The following is an 18,056-nucleotide window of genomic DNA, read 5'->3' as shown; positions in this document are numbered from 1 at the left end:
GGATTACAAGTGTGCACCACCACACCCAGCTAATTTTTGTATTTTTAATAGAGACGGGGTTTCACCATGTTGGCCAGGCTGGTCTTGAACTCCTGACCTCAAGTGATCCACCCACCTCAGCCTCCCAAAATGCTGGGATTATAGGTGTGAGCCACCGCACCCAGCCCTACAAACAAATATTTAAAAATAGCTAGGTATGGTGGCGCGTGCCTACAGTCTCAGCTACTTGGAAGGCTGGGGCAGGAGGATCACTTGAGCCCATGAGTTTGAGGCTGCAGTGATCGTGATCACACCACTGCACTCCAGCCTGGGGAACAGAGCGAGACCCTGACTCTTAAAAAAATGGGAAAAAAAAATGGTGGGAAGGAACATGGATCATAGACTCACAAAGATGAGAGGCTTCAGAAGCCATCTGGCCACCCTCTCAACCACCACAGGAACTACCTCTACAACCACATGAGTAAAGGCATGGGGAGGTGTCAGTGTGGTTTATAGGATGACAGTACAAACACCATTCCTAATGATGAAGATAAATCTTACCTCTTCAACCAGGTGCGGTGGCTCAGGCCTGTAATCCCAGCACTTTGGGAGGCCAAGGTGGGTGGATCACTTGAGGTCAGGAGTTCAAAACCAGCCTGGCCAATATGGTGAAACCCCATCTCTACTAAAAATACAAAAATTAGCCAGGTGTGGTGGCGTGCGCCTGTCATCCCAGCTACTGGAGAGGCAGAGGCAGGAGAATTGCTTGTACCCAGGAGGCAGAGTTGCAGCGAGCTGAGATCGCGCCATTGCACTCCAGCCTGGGCCACAAAGCGAGACTCCATCTCAAAAACAGAAGAAGAGGAAGGAGAAGAATAAGAGTAAGAATAAGAATCTCACCTCTTCCACGTTTCCTTTTATACAAGTGGCACCACTAACCCTCCAAGATTCTTCTCCCTTCCTCTCTACCTAGATGACGATCAACTTCAGATCACCAGCTCCTTTGAGGGATCTCTCTAATTTGTCCCTCCCATTTCATCCTGGAGCCAGGATTCCCAAAACTCTCAGACAATCTTTCAGCTTTCCAGTTGTCCTCTCAAATTCTCCCACATATGACTGTAAGATTAATTTTTTTTTATTCTGAGACAAGGTCCTGCTCTGTCACCCAGGCTGGACTGCAGTGGAAAAATCATGACTCACTGCAGCCTCTACCTCCTGGGTTCAAGCGATCCTCCCACCTCAGCCTCCTAAGTAGCTGGGACCACAGGCATGTGCCACCACGCCTGGCTAATTTTGTTTATTTTTTTCTAGAAATAGGGTCTATGTTGCCCAGGCTGGTCTCAAATCCTGAGCTCAAGCAATCCTGCCACCTCAGCGTCCCAAAGTGCTGGGCTTACGAGCATGAGCCACCATGTGCCTGGCCAAGATTAACTTTCTTAACACTGTTTTCACCAAGTTATTCACTAGTTCACACAGCCATAATGACTCTCAACTGCCAACTGCATCAAATCTCAATTCAGCTCCATGCACAAACTGTATCGGATCCACTAATTCATAGATTCTCCACATTCATCATTCACTAACAATGAAGAAATCCCAGTTGGGTGTGGTGGCTCATGCCTATAATCCCAGCACTTTGGGAGGCTGAAACAGGTGGATCACTTGAGGTCAGGAGTTCGAGACTAGCCTGGCCAATATGGTGAAACCCTGTCTTTACTAAAAATACGATAAAATTAGCCAGGTGTGGTGATGCATGCCTATGGTCCCAGCTACTCAGGAGGCTGAGGCAGGAGAATCACTTGAACCTGTGAGGCAGAGGTTGCAGTGAGCCAAGATCGCACCACTGCACTCCAGCCTGGGAGACAGGGCAAGACTTTAGTTTCAACCACTTGAATTCTATGACTCCCTACAAGCAAAACCCATATTTCTTTTTCATTTGTAACTTATTTCATTTTTTGAGACAGGTTCTTTCTCTGTCATCCAGGTTGGAGTGCAGTGGTGAGATATCGGCTCACTGCAACCTCCACCTGCCAGACTCAAGCAATCCTCCCACCTCAACCTCCTGGGACCACAGATGTGTGCCACCATGCCCAAGTAATTTTTGTATCTTTTGTAGAGACAGGGTTTTGCCAGGTTGCCCAAGCTGGTCTTGAACTCTTGGGCTCCTGCAATCCTCCCGCCTCAGTCTCCTGAAGTGCTAGGATTATAGGCGTGAGCCACTGTGCCTGGCTGCAAAACCCACATTTCTAACAATTCTCTCACAAAGCCTATCTTTCCTGCAGTTACGCATATCACATTGAGGCAAGGAATTTTAAAGAGTGTCGGCTTTCCAAGAAGTGTAGGAGTTGACATCTCTAGAGCTTCCAAACTTCTGCAAGCTGCTGCCTGGCCCTCTGCTTTATTTCTTTTTCTTTCTTTCTTTCTTTTTGAGATGGAGTTTTCTGCTCTTGTTGCCCAGGCTGGAGTGCAGTGGTGCAATCTCGGCTCATCGCAACCTCCACCTCCCAGGTTTAAGCAATTCTCCTGCCTCAGCCTCCTGAGTAGCTGGGATTACTGGCAGGTACCACCATGCCTGGCTAATTTTGTATTTTTAGTAGAGACGGGTTTTCTCCATGTTGAGGCTGGTCTCGAACTCCTGACCTCAGGTGATCCGCCCGCCTCAGACTCCCAAAGTGCTGGGAATTACAGGCGTGAGTCACTGTGCCCAGAATTTTTTTTTTTTTTTTTTTTTTTTTTTTTTGAGGCATAGTCTTGCTCTGTAGCCGAGGCTGGAGTGCAGTGGTGCGATCTCTGCTCACTGCAGCCTCTGCCTCCTGGGTTCCCGCGATTATCCTGCCTCAGCCTCCTGGGTAGCTGGGATTACAGGTGCCCACCACCATGCCTGGTTAATTTTTGTATTTAGTAGAGACGGGGTTTCACCATGTTGGCCAGGCTAGTCTCCAACTCCTGACCTCAGGTGATCCGCCCACCTCAGCCTCCCAAAGTGCTGGGATTACAGGCATGAGCCACCAAGCCTGGCAGCTAAGGTGGAGAGAGAGGAGAAAAGGAAACAAAAGCAAAAGGAAGAAGAAAAAGTAAAAGAAGAAAGAAGTTGGAGCCGGGCACGGTGGCTCACAGCTGTAATCCCAGAACTTTTGGGAGGCCAAGGCAGGTGGATCACTTGAGGTCAGGAGTTCGAGACCAGCGTGGCCAACATGATGAAACCCCCATCTCTACTAAAAATATAAAACTTAGCGAGGTGTGGTGGCAGGTATCTGTAGTCCCAGCTACTTGGGAGGCTGAGGAAGGAGAATTGCTTGATCCGGGGATGTGGAGGCTGCAGTGAGCCGAGACTGTGCCACTGCACTCCAGCTTCGGCAACAAGAACAAGACTCTGTCTCAACAACAGCAACAACAAAAAAAAAAAAAAAAAGAAGAGGCTGGGAAGAGGAAATGATAGGTACCATTATGAAGTGTTTACAGATACTTTCTATAAATACCTCTAATCCTCAGAACCAGAACCACCTTGCAAGATAGGTACTGTTGTCTTCTTTTTTTTTTTTTTTTTTGAGACAGAAGACTGAGTCAGGAGGCTGAGTCAGAAGAATCACTTGAACCCGGGAGGTGGAGGTTGCAGTGAGCCAAGATTGTGCCACTGCACTCCAGCCTGGACAACAGAGCGAGACTCCATCTCAAAAAAATAAATACATAAAATAAATAAATAAATAAAGTGGAGACAGGAAGTGAGCCCTTACCAACAACTGCATCACATGCTACTCAAAAATAACAGCACATTAGTTGCCAACAATGATCTATCATTAACTTTTCTGCATGACAAAATTTAAGATTTTCTCTTATCCTTCTATCCAGACCTCTATGCTTTATCACTTGTGCTAGGGAAGCAGGGGCCTCAGAGAGCCAGTCTAAAACCATTTTAAGTTCAGCTCCATCTTGAAACTAACAAGGGACATTCCTTGTCAGTCACAACCCATAGCTGTTTACAGTTGGGGAAATAGTTTAAAGATACCTGCAAGGACAGACTCCTCCAACTACAGAAAATCCAGATGCCCCAATACCCATAACAATATATGCTTTTAAGATAATTATAGTTCTGGCTGGGGGTGGAGGCTAAGGCAGGAGGATTGCTTGAGGCCAGGAGTTCGAGACCAGCCTGGCCAACATAGCGAAACCCCCCTCTCTGCTAAAAATACAAAAATTAGCTGGACGTGGTAGCACATGCCTATAATCCCAGTAGTGAGACCCCATCTCTACAACAAAATATTTTTGTAATTAACTGGATGCACTGGTTCATGCCTGCAGTCACAGCTACTTGGGAGGCTGAAATGGAAGGATGTAACTATAATCCAGCTACTAGGGAGGCTGAGACACAAGAATGGCTTTAACCCAGGAGGTGGAGGTTGCAGTGAGCTGACATCACACCACTGCACTCCAGCCTGGGCGACAGATCAAGACTCTGTCTCCAAAAAAAAAAAAAAAAAAGGGAAGAAAGATAATTATAGTTTTGCTTTGATGTACTTACCTACTAGAATGTCAAGGATAGTTAAATCAACAGAACAATACATTTTGTCATGCCATTGGCCCATCTGCACATTGACTCGGCTTAGTTTAGTCTCTACAAAAACAAGACCCCTATATAAGAAAAACTTGGCGGGGCGCGGTGGCTCACGCCTGTAATCCCAGCACTTTGGGAGGCCGAGGCGGGCGGTTCACGAGGTCAGGAGACTGAGACCATCCTGGCTAACAGGGTGAAACCCCATCTCTACTAAAAATACAAAAAAATTAGCCGGCTGTGGTGGCGGTCACCTGTAGTCCCAGCTACTCCGGAGGCTGAGGCAGGAGAATGGCTAAACCCGGGAGGTGGAGCTTGCGGTGAGCTGAGATCGCACTACTGCACTCCAGCCTGGGCAACAGAGCAAGACTCTGTCTCAAAAACAAAAACAAAAACAAAAACAAAAACTTAAAGGTCAGGGGCGGTGGCTCATGCCCGTAATTCCAACACTTTGGGAAGCCGAGGAGGTTGGATAGCCTGAGCCCAGGAGTTCCAGACCAGCTTGGGTAGCATGACAAAACCCTGTCTCTACAAAACATACAAAAATTAGCTGGGTGTTGGGGTGGCACGCCTGTAGTCCTAGCTACTTGGGAGACTGAGGTGGGAGGATCGCTGGAGCCCAGGAGGTGGAAGCTGTAGTGAACTATAATCAGGCTACTACACTCCAGACTGGGCAACAGAGTAAGACCCTGTCTCAAAAAAAGAAAAAGAAAAAAAAAGAAAGAAAGAAAGAAAGAAAAGGAAAAATTAAGACAGTGTGTTCCTCTGTTTGCTTTCTGAGGACGCCCTACTCCGTAAGGGGACAGCTTTCAATAAACTCTCTCTTCCCATAGCACTCTGCGGCTTGCTTTGAATTTCTTCTGCATGAGATCCAAGAATCCTCTCTTGGGGTCTGGATCAGGACCCCTTTTTCCAGTAACACGTAGACACACACACACATTCAGTTTAAAAGCCCATATTACAACGTACATCCACCACATCTTCACACTGAGATTTGGGTTACATCTGTCCCTTTTTGAGTTTTGACCCAAGTTAACCTTTTCAGACGCTCTTTATTTCTTCCCCTTTTGCCTCAGTTCACGTTCCTCCTCCTTCTCCTTACATGCCTTTTATAGCAGCCTCTCCTTTTCTCTTTTATTCATTTTCTACACATTTCTCTTACTTTAAGATCAGAAGTCAGGTGCGGTGGCTCACGCCTGTAATCCCAGCACTTTGAGAAACCAAGGCGGGAGGGTCTCTTGAACCCAGGAGTTCGAGACCAGCTTGGGCAACATAGTAAGACCCCTGTCTCTACAAAAAAAAAAAAATTAAAAATTAGCTGGGCATGATGGTGTGCGTCTGTAGTCCCAGCTACTCAGGAGGCTGAGGCGGGAGGCTCGCTTGAGGCCAGGAGTTCAAGGCCGCAGAGAATCACGATCTCACCACTGCACTCCAGCCTGGGTGACGCGACCAGACCCTGTCTCTAAAAAGAAAAAAAACAGAGGGGTGTATCTATCACGCTCTCAGTAGGTATTTAGCTTGAGTTCTATACTTTTTTCATGACCGTTTGTCTCCTGTTTTCCAGGTCATTCCTCCTCCCCTACACTTAATTCCCACCCTGCTCCCTCTTCACAGCTCACGCCCCTTCCAGGGGTCCTGCCTGCTGCCTCGAACTCCAATGATCGTCCCATTCACCTCTCACCCCTTTTCCCGCCTTTTTGCCCCACAAGGCTTCAAAGCACGAGGACCTCATTGTCCTCCTCCCCCATCCTCCAACCAGCCCACAGGACAGCCGCGTTACCATGACGACCGGGCTCCTAGAAGCTGCAGTCAAGGACCTGGTTGCCATGGTTTCCGCTTCTCCGCCTCCAGCCCCGCCCGCGCTCCCCGCGGCGTCGGCGCCTGCGCAGTGTGTGGCGCGTCGGGAGTCAGAACCTGGGCGGGACGGGGCGGGGCTTCGGCCGAGAGGGAGGGAAGCCGGAGAAAGGATAAGAAAGGGAGTGGGACTGGCGCCTACGGTGGCCGAAGTGGGACGCGCCGAGCCGGAGGCTGCAGGATGGTAGGCTGTGCGAAGAGGGAGGGGAGGGGGAAGCGAGGGGCGTGGGCTGCACCTGCGGGGGTCCTCGGGGGCCGCCCTCGGGGTGAGCCGCTCTGTCTTCCCTCTGGTCCTCAGAGGCCTCCCTTGCCTCAGCTGGTGGGCGAGCCGGGCTCGGGAGGAAGAGTGGGAGGTGGCATTCGGGAGAGGGGCGGGGAGGGGGTGCATTTGCAGGGAGAGCGTGGGCTGACGAAGGGGCGGCTGGGCAGTCCCGAGCCGGGAGGGGCGCTCGGGTCTTGGCTCCCGGGGGTCCCTCGATCCCCGCCGCAGGGAAGCAGCCTAAAGCAGAGGGTTGTGGGGGTCTCTTTGCGGAGGGAGGGAGTGGGGGTCACCGAGAACCCCTTCCCGGGCGGCACAGGCGGGAGCGGGGACCCCGGTGGGGAGAGAGGTGTGGGAGGGGAGTTTCCGGGTCGGAAAAGGGAGCGCCCTTTTGGGTTCGTGGCAGTGCTTGCCTAGAGGCTGGGCCCAGGTAAGGAAGCGAGGTGGACTCGTGGTTTTGCTCCGAGGGACCCAGGCTTTGGGATCCCGGGCTCCAGGGCTCTCTGCCCCCAATCCCACTCTCTTTCCGGAACCCAGGCCTCTCGTCTTCCTGCTCGCTCCTCACCCCGCTATCTGAGCGCCGCACGAGGCTCCCCGGTGCCCCTCTTTTCCCCTCCACCAAAAAAATCAGTTCTGAATTCTGATTTTTCACCTACTAAGCTATACAGTGCCACACACCCAGGGATTCCAACCCTGGGCATGTCCATGAATAGGAGAGCTTCTGGGGGAAGGAGAAGACTCCAGGATGTGGCCCAGACCCCCTGGAACTGGGAAGCTGGGGTGCACTGGGCAGTGAGGGTTCTGTCTTCCATCCCACTTGACCCAGCTTGCTGTCTGTTCTGCAGACATTCTTTAGGGGAACCCCCTGGGTGGCGGGGCCCTGAGGGAGATTGGTCACCTGGTGTCTGGGGAGGAGTGGGTGCTTAGCAGGAGGCACCCTAAAAGGGAGAACAGTTAAAGAGAAATGTCAAAGACATCTGGGTGCCCACAGAGAGGAAGGTGGAATTTGGGCATCTCCATACGCTGTGTGGTGTTGGAAATACATACTGCAGAGGAGGATACCCCTGGCACTGGAGGGTGGTGTGTTTGGGAGATCATTAAGATCTTATGGTTATGATGGGGTGGAAAATTGAGGTAGCTTCTCCAGGGACAAAATACCAGATTTCAGCACGGTGGTGGATAGAGAGAGGGTGGAAGAGAACAGGCATTTCTTTGGCATTGGTTACTGGTTTCTTGTCGCTCTGCTAGGCATTTTACTTACCTTTAGAAAGCAGAACCAGTAAGCAAGAGGTCAGGGAATCATGGTAATAATAATAGTAACTAACAGCCGGGCGCAGTGGCTCACACCTGTAATGCCAGCACTTTGGGAGGCCGAGGTGGACGGATCACCTCAGGTCGGGAGTTGGAGACCAGGGCCTGGCCAACGTGGTGAAACCCCGTCTCTACTAAAAATACAAAAATTAGCTGGGTGTGGTGGCACATGACTGTAATCCCAGCTACTCAGGAGGCTGAGGCAGGAGAATCGCTGGAACCCAGAAGGCGGAGATTGCACTGAGCAGTGATCGTGCCACTGCACTCCAGCCTGGGTGACAGAGAGAGAGGACAGAGAGAGATTCTGTCTCAATAATAATAATAATAATAGCTAACATGTTATACTGCCTGCCTGTGCTAGGGACTTGCATATATCAACTCATTTAGTCTCAACAACTGTGCAAGGCAGGTACGATGTCCATTTTATAGATAAGGAAACTGAGGCCCAGAGACTTACAGTAGTAATTGGCCCAAGGCCCTGCATAACTAGTAGAGCCAGGATTTGAACCCAAATGATGGACTCAGAAGCTCTGACTTCCCCCTGCTGGTGGAAACACCCAGTGTTGAGAGCAAGGGGCTGGATGAAGAATTACCGGGGATGAGTTTGGGGAATGTGTGTTTACCCTTGGTTCTGCCCTCCCATCCCCCGCAGATGCGGTTCATGCTGCTATTCAGCCGGCAGGGAAAACTGCGGCTGCAAAAATGGTACCTGGCCACTTCGGACAAGGAACGGAAGAAGATGGTGCGGGAGCTTATGCAGGTTGTCCTGGCTCGCAAGCCCAAGATGTGCAGCTTCCTGGAGTGGAGGGACCTCAAAGTTGTCTATAAGAGGTGACTCCCCACCTACTTTCAGACCTGCCTAGATTCGAGTTGGGCAGTGGGTTAAAATGGCTGAGAAATGGTCGTCCCTTAGGTCAGGGAGACCTGGGAGCTGAGGACCTCTGGAGGACAGTGATGAATGTCAGCTTCCTTTTTTTTGCCCCCCAAACTCTTAAATAAGTTCTTGTTTACCACTTGGTTGTGCTCACACGCAACACCTGCCTCACTCACGTGTCCCTTTGGGCCCTATCTTGTCCCACCGCACATGTCCCTTGCAGTCAAAGGTCCTGCCCTACTTTTCCTAACACACACGCGCACACACCCTTTCCAGTTCCTTCTCCTCGGAGCAGGTAAATTACTTGGCTCAGGTTTTTGCTGAGTCAGACTTAGGAGGTCAGAGGGCAGGAAGGAAAAAGCGTGCATTCTGTGCATGTTTTTAAGACAGAGCAAAGAGGCAAGAGAGTTACTCTTTACATGCCCTGGGGCCACCCCACCTGTGGCCAGCCAGGGCACAGACCACCCCCAGGCTGGTGGGAGGTTTGAGCCCGGAATGCCTGGGTCCTGAAGCAAGCTTGTAGCATGTCTCATGCATTCCCCCCCGCAGATATGCCAGCCTCTACTTCTGCTGCGCCATCGAGGGCCAAGACAATGAGCTCATCACACTGGAGCTGATCCACCGATACGTGGAGCTCTTAGACAAATACTTTGGCAGTGTAAGTCTCCTCTGCCCACAAGTTTCCATTCCCAGCAATCCCCTTTGGTAATCTACCAAACTTTGAGGCACCTCCAGTCTCTGCTCTGGAAGTCTCAGGGGAGAGGTGAAGTTGGAGCAGTAAGAACAGTAATTAATTTCCCTTTTTAAGCTTTAAGCCTATTAACCATGTCCCATAATCGTCCCTGAGTGGGGAGAGTGGGGGCAGGATCAGGCAGTTAATCTCCACTTAGTGCTTAGCTCGGACTTTTCACACAGAGACCAAGTTCAGATTTTTTGTTTAGTTTAAATTTTTATTTTTTTAGAGACAGAGCCTCACCCTGTCACCTGGAGGAATGCCTCCTATGGCTGGAGTGCAGTGGCACAATCATAGCTCACTGAAGCCTTAACCTCTGGGCTCAAGCCATCCTCCTGCCTCAGTACCCTGAGGAGCTGGGACTGCAAGTGCACACCACTATGCCCAGCTAATTTTTGTATTTTTTTTTTTTAGAGATGGGGTCTCGCTATGTTGCCCAGGCTGGTCTCTGGGGCTCAAGTGATCCTCCCACCTCAGCCTCCCGAAGTCTGGGATTACAGGCGTGAGCCACTGTACCTGGCCCCATATTCAGATTTTTATCACTGGTTCCTGATCTTGGATTTGCATTGGAATTTTCTGGAGAATTTTTTTGAATAGCAATGTCCAGGTTCTACTATCAGAGATTCTGAATTAACTTATCTGAGGGACAGCTCAGATCTTAGATGGGGTGTAGTAATAACTCCATAATTTGTGTCCCACTTAACAATTTATAAAATGCTTTTGCGTCCTCTTGTTTGCTCCTTATCCCATCCTAGCAGTAGGTGTTGGTATCTCCATTTTTGAGGCCAGAAAACTGAGACTTAGAGATGTTTAAGGACATGTTTAGCTAGATGGTTAGTGGCAGAGCCCTGCTTGGAACTCAAGTCTTCCACCCCATGGTCCAGAATTCTCTCCTTCCCTGCCCCATGGGCTACCGCAACCTTTGGTGGGAACAACGTCACAGATTTTGTGGGGAAGGCAAGGGGAACCACAGGCAAGGGTAGATAAAGCAACTAATGTTTCATGATCAGGAGGAAAGAGGCAAGAGGAAGAGGGAAAAAACTGATCCAAGGCAAGGTGCGGTGGCTCATGCCTGTGATCCCAGCACTTTGGGAAGCCGAGGCAGGTGGGTCACTTGAGGCCAGAAGTTCGAGACCAGCCTGGCCAACATGGCAAGACCTTGTCTTTACAAAATATTTTAAAAATTAGCTGGGCATGATAGCGTGCACCTGTAGTCCCAGCTACTCAGGAAGCTGAGGCAGGAGGATCACTTGAGCCCAGGAATTCGAGGCTGCAGTGAGCTATGATCATGCCACTGCACTCCAGCCTAGAAAACAGAACAAGAGACCCTGTCTGTAACAAAATAACGAAACAAAACAAAAAAAGTGAAAAAGCTGAACCAACTACTAAGGCTTGGGGGTTGAGGACAGAACCCAAGGTGGGAGGCATTGTCTAGAAAAGGAAGTGGCTCCAGTTGACCCTCCATGCTCAACTGAGCCTCTCCCCGCCCTCCCAGGTGTGTGAGCTGGACATCATCTTCAACTTTGAGAAGGCCTACTTCATCCTGGATGAGTTTTTGATGGGGGGGGATGTCCAGGACACCTCCAAGAAGAGTGTGCTGAAAGCCATCGAGCAGGCTGACCTACTGCAGGAGGTATGGGCCAGGGACAGTGAGGAGGAGGAGGAAGCTCACAGTGGTGGATAGGGCCTTCCCTCCCCTGGACGCCCTGCCTGTCCTGCCCATCGTCACCAAGGGCCCCCCCTCCCTGTGGTATCTGACCCCCACTACGCCCGGCTCTCCAGCTTACCCTCAAGCCCTGACCCCATGGGGTGGGAGGTAGGGTGGCAGATAGCCCACCTGTGCACCCCTCATTCCAAGCTCTGTCCTTCCCCCAAGCCCCCAGATGTCTCATGGCCACCCAGTCTCCTTTGTCCAATTCTCTGAGCAAGGCTTAACGCCAAGGGGTTAAGGGTTTGCTTTGGAGTTAAGGGTTGCTTGGAGAATTGGAGAAGGGGCCCCTGGTAGGTCATTCTTTTCTTCCCTGGTTTCTTCCCCCACCCCTCTTTTTTTTTTTCAACACACACATACTCCAAAGCCTCTGCATCTCAGGAGGAAAAGGCTATGGGGATTTGGGGGCTGGGGCAGAGGGCACCTGGATGTTGGTTCTCCCTGCTCCCCAGCGCCCCCGCTCTCACCCCATTACTGCCTGCCCCCTCTCTGCTGTGCCATCACCGAGCCCTGGTGCAGGGAGATGAGTCACCGGAATCTGCAGTGATGAGCGAGCCCGGCCTGAGCTGGCTCTGAGGAGGGGGAGAGATGGGGGGCGAGGGGGGGCTCATCTCTGCAGTGGGAGAGAGGGCAGAGCTGAACTTGCCACCTCACTGGTTGAGCTTCACCTTCCCACACACTCGCATATACACACCCTGGCACACACACACATGGCCTGGCACACACACCCACCGTGTCACCAGTGTTGTGCTCAGACCCTAATGACGCATCTCCCTGCTGCCTGGTTCACCTTCCCTCAGGGACCTGGCACTCACCTCCCACTGCCTCACCCGACTCTGAAAAACAGGACCCAGCCATCTGTACCCCCCAGGGCCCCAGAAAGATCCCCCACCTCCTTGTCCCAGCTTCACTCCCTTTACTCCCAGGTGTCAAGGCGGGGCCCCTACTCACCAAGCTCCCAGCTTTGGGCTCTCTGGGTGGTGGCGGACTCAACCTGGACCCCACCTGCCACCGTTGGCTGGCTCTGGGGCTGGCCCTGGGAGGCTGGTGGGCGCCCCCTGAAGGGCTCGCTGGTCCAGCCTTGGGCTCACATTGGCTTCTCTCCCCCTCCCCCGTGTCTGTGCCTCCCCCGTCTGACTCTTCCTCGTGACTGCTGTCTTGCCCACCCTGTTGGCCTCTCCTGGTGTCTCTGCGTCACCCTCTGTCTGTCTCTGCCTTAGGAGGATGAGTCGCCGCGGAGCGTGCTGGAGGAGATGGGTCTGGCATAGCCCCCGCTGGGCTGGGGCATGGCGATGGGGTCCTGGCAGCATGGCGGGAACGGCTGCTTCTCCTCTGCCCAGGGCCCTATTCTTGGTGGGACTCGGCTGCCCCTCCTCTGCTGCCTCACCTTCTTTCAGAGTGAGCTGTGGGCTCAGGCCCTTCAAACATTCCCTCCCTCCACCCCCTACCTCCACTTTCCCCTTTACCCACCAAAGGTTTTAGGAGCTAGGAGGCAGGAAAATGTGACCCAGATGGGGGTGCTATTTGGCTTTTATTCCCTGCCTTTGCAGAACTGATGTCACCCCAGACGTCCTTCCCTCCCTAATAACTGTAAATATATAAATATGTCAGGTTAAAGGGAAAAGGTTTTCAGGGCACTTCTCTTCCTCTCTGCCCCGTAACCTACCTCCACCCTCCCCCTAGCCAGCCAGGGTGGCTTCTCTGCCTGGGAGGGGAGCCTGACCCCCCTCTTTCTCCTTGGCTGCAGTGGGGCTTCTATCCAGTGCCAGGGAGGAACAACATAGTTCATTTTTTTCTAACCTTGCCACTTTGAGGGAAGGAAGGGTTGGGGGAAGGGCGAGCTTTATGAGACCCTGGTCCTGGCCCTGTCCCTCTTTCACTCCAGTTCTGGGTGAGGCAGGAGCTGGGAGGGGTGCGGAGGGGGAAGTGTCTGCCTTTATTTCCTTTCTTCTGAAATAAAAGGAAAAGCATTTCTGGACTTTGCTGGCCTCGGGCTCTATGAAGGAAGGCAGGGCTGCTGGCATCATCGGGAGGCCAAGGGGATCCTGCCAGCCTTGGGAAGAAAGGGAGAGCACGCAGTTAAATGAGAATTTCAGATACACAAATCATTTTGGGGATACATGTGTCCCAGCAATGTTTGGGACACATTGAACTCTAAAACTTCATCCGTTGTCTATCTGGAATTTCAAATTTCCATTTCCTGTATTTTATCTGGCTACCCTACCTTAAACGGACTTTTATGCCCAATGAGTCTCCAAACAGGCTGCCCCCAACTCCCTGAGCTGCCTTTATGGAAGGAGGAACAACTCCTCAGGATGCGGATCTGTTATGGGCGATTTCATTTGCCCAGTTTAGTTTTATTTGAATCAGTTCACAAGTACCTGTGATTAGAAAAGGCTTAAGATGGGAGGCCAAGGTGGGCAGGTCGCTTGAACCCAGGAGTTCCAGACCAGCTGAGCAACATGGCACAACCCCATCCCTACAAAAAAATGCAAAAATTAGCTGGGCATGATGGTGCACACCTGTAGTCTCAGCTACTCAGGAGGCTGAAGTAGGAGGATCACCTGAGCCCAGGAAGGTGAGGTTGCAGTGAGCTGTGATTGCAACACTGCATTCCAGCCTGGGCGACAGAGTGAGATCCTGTCTCAAAAAAAAAAAAAAAAAAAAAAGTTAAGAAGTAGCTTTAGCCAGGGTGTCTCTGTGGCTGCCACCCCCTCCTCCCGGCATTTCTTGCAAAGTACCTAGGACCAGGAATTTAGGGAGCAGTGGAGGGAGGTGGGTGGGTGAAAACAGGAAACTCTGGCATTACTCGTGTGGCCCCAGGATCTTGGGAAGAAGGAGCCGAGTGGCGCCCAGAGCTGTGGCACCTTCTGCGGGTCGCCTGTTTCTTTTGAATCAGAGGTGGCTGGACTCATCGCAGACAATTGGCTCTTTTATTGCATACCGCTGGGCCTCCCTCTGTCAAGCCCTGGGGAACGATGACTTTCCCACCATCCCCCAAGCTGGAAGTGGAATTTCGGGTTTTTTAATGGGTGCAAGCCATATCCTCCTCTAAAAACAGTTTCAGACTTTCTCCACTTACCCCTCGCCTTAGTTTGAGGTCAGGAAGCAGGAGGACATGGGGACTGTAGCTGGCGCTTCCCTCACCGCCCCTTGGGAAGGACCACACAGGCCCAAGGGGACGGGTGAATAACCGAGAACAAAGTCCTAATAAAATAGTCACTTTTATTTCTTAGCAAAACTATTTCCTCCGTGAGGGGTATTTACAACAGAGAAAGGAAAGAAGGGGTCGATTCACAGCGATTTGGAGAGGTTGGAGGGGCTCGTGGGAGGCCCGAAGGGCTGGAGACAGACACACTTCACACAATTAACTGGAACTGCTTTTTCCGGTTTCGGACGGGGACGTCCCCAGAGGGACTTGATGGGGCTGGGGCCCCGCGTGGGGAGGGAACTCGCACAAACCACCCGCCGTCCTGGGCTGGCCCCGGGTCACCCGCGGGTGAGCTCTGGGAGTTCGGGCTCTGGACCCGGGAAGGGGGTCTGGCAGGTCCCGGCGCAGCCTGGGGACGGGGGCGGGGCCGAGGGGCGGGGCCGGGTCGCATGCAAACACCGAGGGGGAGCGGGCGACACGGAGGGGGGCGGCGGCGCGCGCGGCGGGGGCGCGCGGGGGCGGGGCCGGGGGGGGCGGTCACGGGCGCCGGAGCAGCACGTGCTCGATGTAATTCTCCAGCTCTTCCTGCTCCTGCAGCCGACGCTCCTCAGCCTCCGCCTCCTCCTGTGCGCGCCGCGCCTGGGCCTCCCGGCCGGGATAGTGGCGCGAAGGCGGCAAGGCGTGGTGGTAGTGGCGGCGGCGCAAGGCCGAGGGCGGCTGCAGTGTCCGCGGCCGGATGTAGTTGGGGAAAGGGTGGTACGGCCCTGGCGGGTACACCTCGTCCTCCTCTCGATCCCAGGGCGGGAGCACCTCGTTCCAGTCCGGTAGCTCGTCTCTAGCGGGGGCGGGGGCCGGGGGCGGGGGCTGCGGGGAGCGGACGTGGGTGGGGGCGGGGGCGGCACGGGGGGGCGGCACGGGCTCTGGAGGGGCGTTCTTCTTCCGCTTCCGCTTCTCCTCCACCTCCTCGATGATGCTGACCACGTCGTCCGCTGGCAGGTGGAGTTTGGTGGACAGCTCAATGAGGCTGTCGATCGTCTGCGGGTCCATCTCCTCGTCGTCGTCCTCCTCCCCGCCCTCCTCTGCCCCCTCGGCCTCCTTCCGCCGGTGGCCCGGCGTCTCCTCCTGGGAGCGCTTGTCCTCGGCGCCGGCTTCCCCGTCCTCCTCCTCCGCGAACAGGAGCGCGTTCTGCCGCGCCCTCTCCGCCTCCTCCGCCTCTGCCTCCGCCTCCGCCGCCTCCTCATCCTCTTCCCCCACCCTCTCCTCCCCGCCGCGTCTCTCCTGCTCCGCCTCCTCCTCCTCCCTTGCGCTCTCTCGCTCCTCTGCCGCCTCCTGCAGCCCCCGACCCCCGAGGCCGCGCTGCCGAGCCCCGCCCTGCAGCAAATACTGGAGCAGCAGGTCCGAGGCGAGGTCGGCCAGCCGCTCTTCCTGCGCCGCGGCCTGCCGCGTGGCCTCCGCCTGCCGCCGCCCGGCCTCCACCTGCGCCAGCCCTTGCTGGAGAAGGCGCTCGCCCGCCTCGGAGCCGCCAAGGAGTGCGCTCTCCGGCCGGCGCGCCTTGGGGAACGGGGCGGCCAGGCCTTGGTACGCCTTGGACAAGGGTGCCAGTGCCTCGCCTAGGTGTGTTTTGGGGGAGGACACTCCTTCCCCGAACTTGTGGGTTTCGGGAAGGGGCCCGCTCTCAGGCATACGCGCCTGAAATTGCGAGGGGGCCGGGGGCGGCAGGGGCGCGCGCTCCGGGACACGCGCCTGGAACTCTCCCCAGGAAGCGCGCCACACGCGCTCTGGCCCCGGGCTCTCCAGATTCACTCGGGTCAGCGTGTGCGTGCGGGTTTCCGTCTCTGCTGCCGCCGTCTCCTGCTGGCGCTTGGCGCTACTTGGACTGAAATCTCGCAGTTCCTGGAGCAGGGACGCTAGCGCCTCGAGCTCCTCGGAGGGATCGCTCGCCTCGGGCCCATTCTCCGGAGTCTGAGGGCGAGGCGGAGCCGCGGGCTCCGGGCTCTCCGGCACCGGGAGGCTGTGGGTCTGGCTGCGCACGGTCTCAGTCAGCAGAGCTTCAGCTGCTTCTTCCGCCGGCCCCTGCTGGGAGCCGCTTGGTGCGGGGGGCGAGGCGGGGCGGTCGAGTGCCTGCAGCAGCACCGCGGCCAGCGCCCGGGGATCCACGCCCTGGAAAAGCTCTCCCTCGTCCTGCGGCTCGGAATTCCGAGCGGCTCGGACCTCTGGGGCGCTGCCATCCTTTGGCCCGGGCACTGCGTCCCCGGCTACCGGCTCTTTATGCTCAGAGCTGAGGGGAGGAGGCTGTGCCTCAGGGCGACCCGGGGGTGCTGCCCCTAACCCCTTGATCAGCAGAAGGCAGAAGAGGGCCGAAGCCGACAATCTGAGGGCTTTCATGACCAAGGGGCTGCCGGAGACTGAAAAATAGAAGGGACCAAAAAAAGAGGATTTCTGTAAGAATTCCCCTCTCTAGGTCTACGTTCCCTTCCCCCACCTTTCAGCAGGAAACCCGGGGCTTCCCTGATCCCCCAAACCTTACCCAGAAGAGGAACGTTTAGGAGCAAAGGAGGAAGATGTTGTGCCGATCTCTGGAGCCGTGTAAATGGGAAAATAACCACCGAAGCCCTCGCTTACCCAGGGCCTCCTCGCCCCCTTCCCTGAGCCATCTCACTGCCATCGCCCACGTACTAAGCAGCAGCAATATGGGGGAAAAAAATCTCTGCTCCCTCCCTGTAGGACTCCCCGGATGGTGCGTGGGCGACTTCAGCAGCGAGAGAAAAAGCTGCGACTCCCCCGTTTACCGGGGACCCTTACCAGGGGGCTCCCTGCTGTGTTTGCAACACCCGCATCGAGAGGAGAGAGAACCCTCCCTCACGCCCACGGCTGCCGAGGGTTTGAGGGACGGACAGCGGAGTATTTACCAGCTGGTGTCACGACGCGAGAGGTGGAGAGGAGGGTCGGGGCGGGGTGGGGACAGGGGAAGATCGGGACGCGTCCGCCTCGGCTCGGAGCGGTGGCCGGGATACGAGCGACGGTCGAGGTCTGGCGTCCCGTGGGCTGGGCTCAGCTGGGTCGGCGCGGCTTCGGGCGGCTCGTTCGCTCCGGCTTCAGCACGCTGGACAGCGCCCGCGCCTCCACCGCCTTATAAAGGGGAGCGCGCGGGGTCACGTGGGCGCGCCCCGCCCCATTGACGTCAATGTTCATTCATGGGGAAGCGGGCGGGCGCCCGGAGGAGGGAGGACGCCCTATGATTGGAGGGTGCCTGCCTCTCCCGGCCTGCGCCTGCGCGCTGGGGCCTTCGGCTGAAGGGGTGTGCGCTAGCGGAGCTCCGGGAAATGAATGAATGAATGAATGAATGAAATGCTGAAGCGGGCAGGGCGGGGGGCTATGAATGAATGAAGGAGGGACGAAGAGAAAAGGATGAATGAATGAATGGGAGAATGAATGGAAGGGTGGATGCAGAGGCGCTGGAAGGCGGGAGGGTGGGTTGCAGAGCAACTTGGAGCTGCTGGATGGAGCCCGCGTTGCTGAGTGGAATAGAAAAAGGGCAGCCCCAGCGTCTGACTGGGCACCAGTGGGAGATCAATACTGGGGAGGGGAAGGATAAAGATTCAAGAGCCGAGGAGGGGGCCGGGTTCCCTACCCCAAGA

General features: G+C 54.6%; 2 protein-coding genes across 8 annotated transcripts; one reads left to right on the top strand and one right to left on the bottom strand.

Annotated features, from left to right (window-relative positions):
* Positions 1-6,461: 6,461 nt before the first annotated feature.
* Positions 6,462-13,245, top strand: AP1S1 (adaptor related protein complex 1 subunit sigma 1). 5 transcript variants are annotated; one of them, XM_008018475.3, is made up of 5 exons: positions 6,462-6,566; positions 8,605-8,783; positions 9,376-9,484; positions 11,055-11,192; positions 12,488-13,245. In XM_008018475.3, the coding sequence occupies exons 1-5, from the start codon at positions 6,564-6,566 to the stop codon at positions 12,533-12,535; spliced, it is 477 nt and encodes a 158-aa protein (XP_008016666.2). In that variant the 5' UTR covers positions 6,462-6,563; the 3' UTR covers positions 12,536-13,245. The 5 variants fall into 5 exon arrangements, with proteins under 5 accessions (XP_008016666.2, XP_037846380.1, XP_037846379.1 ...); XM_037990452.2 differs by lacking the exon at positions 6,462-6,566 and adding an exon at positions 6,580-6,648; XM_037990451.2 differs by lacking the exon at positions 6,462-6,566 and adding an exon at positions 6,602-6,701.
* Positions 13,246-14,472: 1,227 nt separating this feature from the next.
* On the bottom strand, positions 14,473-17,541 carry VGF (VGF nerve growth factor inducible). 3 transcript variants are annotated; one of them, XM_008018473.3, is made up of 3 exons: positions 17,328-17,541; positions 16,946-16,994; positions 14,905-16,823 (listed from the first exon to the last, which is right to left on the bottom strand). In XM_008018473.3, exon 3 carries the CDS (start codon positions 16,801-16,803, stop codon positions 14,956-14,958), a length of 1,848 nt encoding a protein of 615 aa, XP_008016664.2. In that variant the 5' UTR covers positions 16,804-16,823; positions 16,946-16,994; positions 17,328-17,541; the 3' UTR covers positions 14,905-14,955. The 3 variants fall into 3 exon arrangements, with proteins under 3 accessions (XP_008016663.2, XP_008016664.2, XP_072868826.1); XM_073012725.1 differs by having other exon boundaries at positions 17,433-17,541; XM_008018472.3 differs by lacking the exon at positions 16,946-16,994 and having other exon boundaries at positions 14,473-16,823; positions 17,328-17,540.
* Between the last annotated feature and the right edge of the window lie 515 nt (positions 17,542-18,056).

The sequence above is a fragment of the Chlorocebus sabaeus genome, chromosome 28, assembly GCF_047675955.1.
Source record: "Chlorocebus sabaeus isolate Y175 chromosome 28, mChlSab1.0.hap1, whole genome shotgun sequence".
NCBI lineage: Eukaryota > Metazoa > Chordata > Mammalia > Primates > Cercopithecidae > Chlorocebus > Chlorocebus sabaeus.
The sequence above is the reverse complement of the archived record's forward strand: the minus strand, read 5'-3'. Positions and strand labels throughout refer to the sequence as shown.

Bases quoted from the DNA above. Each gene is read 5' to 3' on its own strand.
- AP1S1 (XM_008018475.3), top strand. The intron at 8,784-9,375 runs GTGACTCCCCAC...TCCCCCCCGCAG, and splicing joins CTCAAAGTTGTCTATAAGAG to ATATGCCAGCCTCTACTTCT. The intron at 9,485-11,054 runs GTAAGTCTCCTC...CCGCCCTCCCAG, and splicing joins TAGACAAATACTTTGGCAGT to GTGTGTGAGCTGGACATCAT.
- VGF (XM_008018473.3), bottom strand. From the start codon at position 16,803: ATGAAAGCCCTCAGATTGTCGGCTTCGGCCCTCTTCTGCCTTCTGCTG.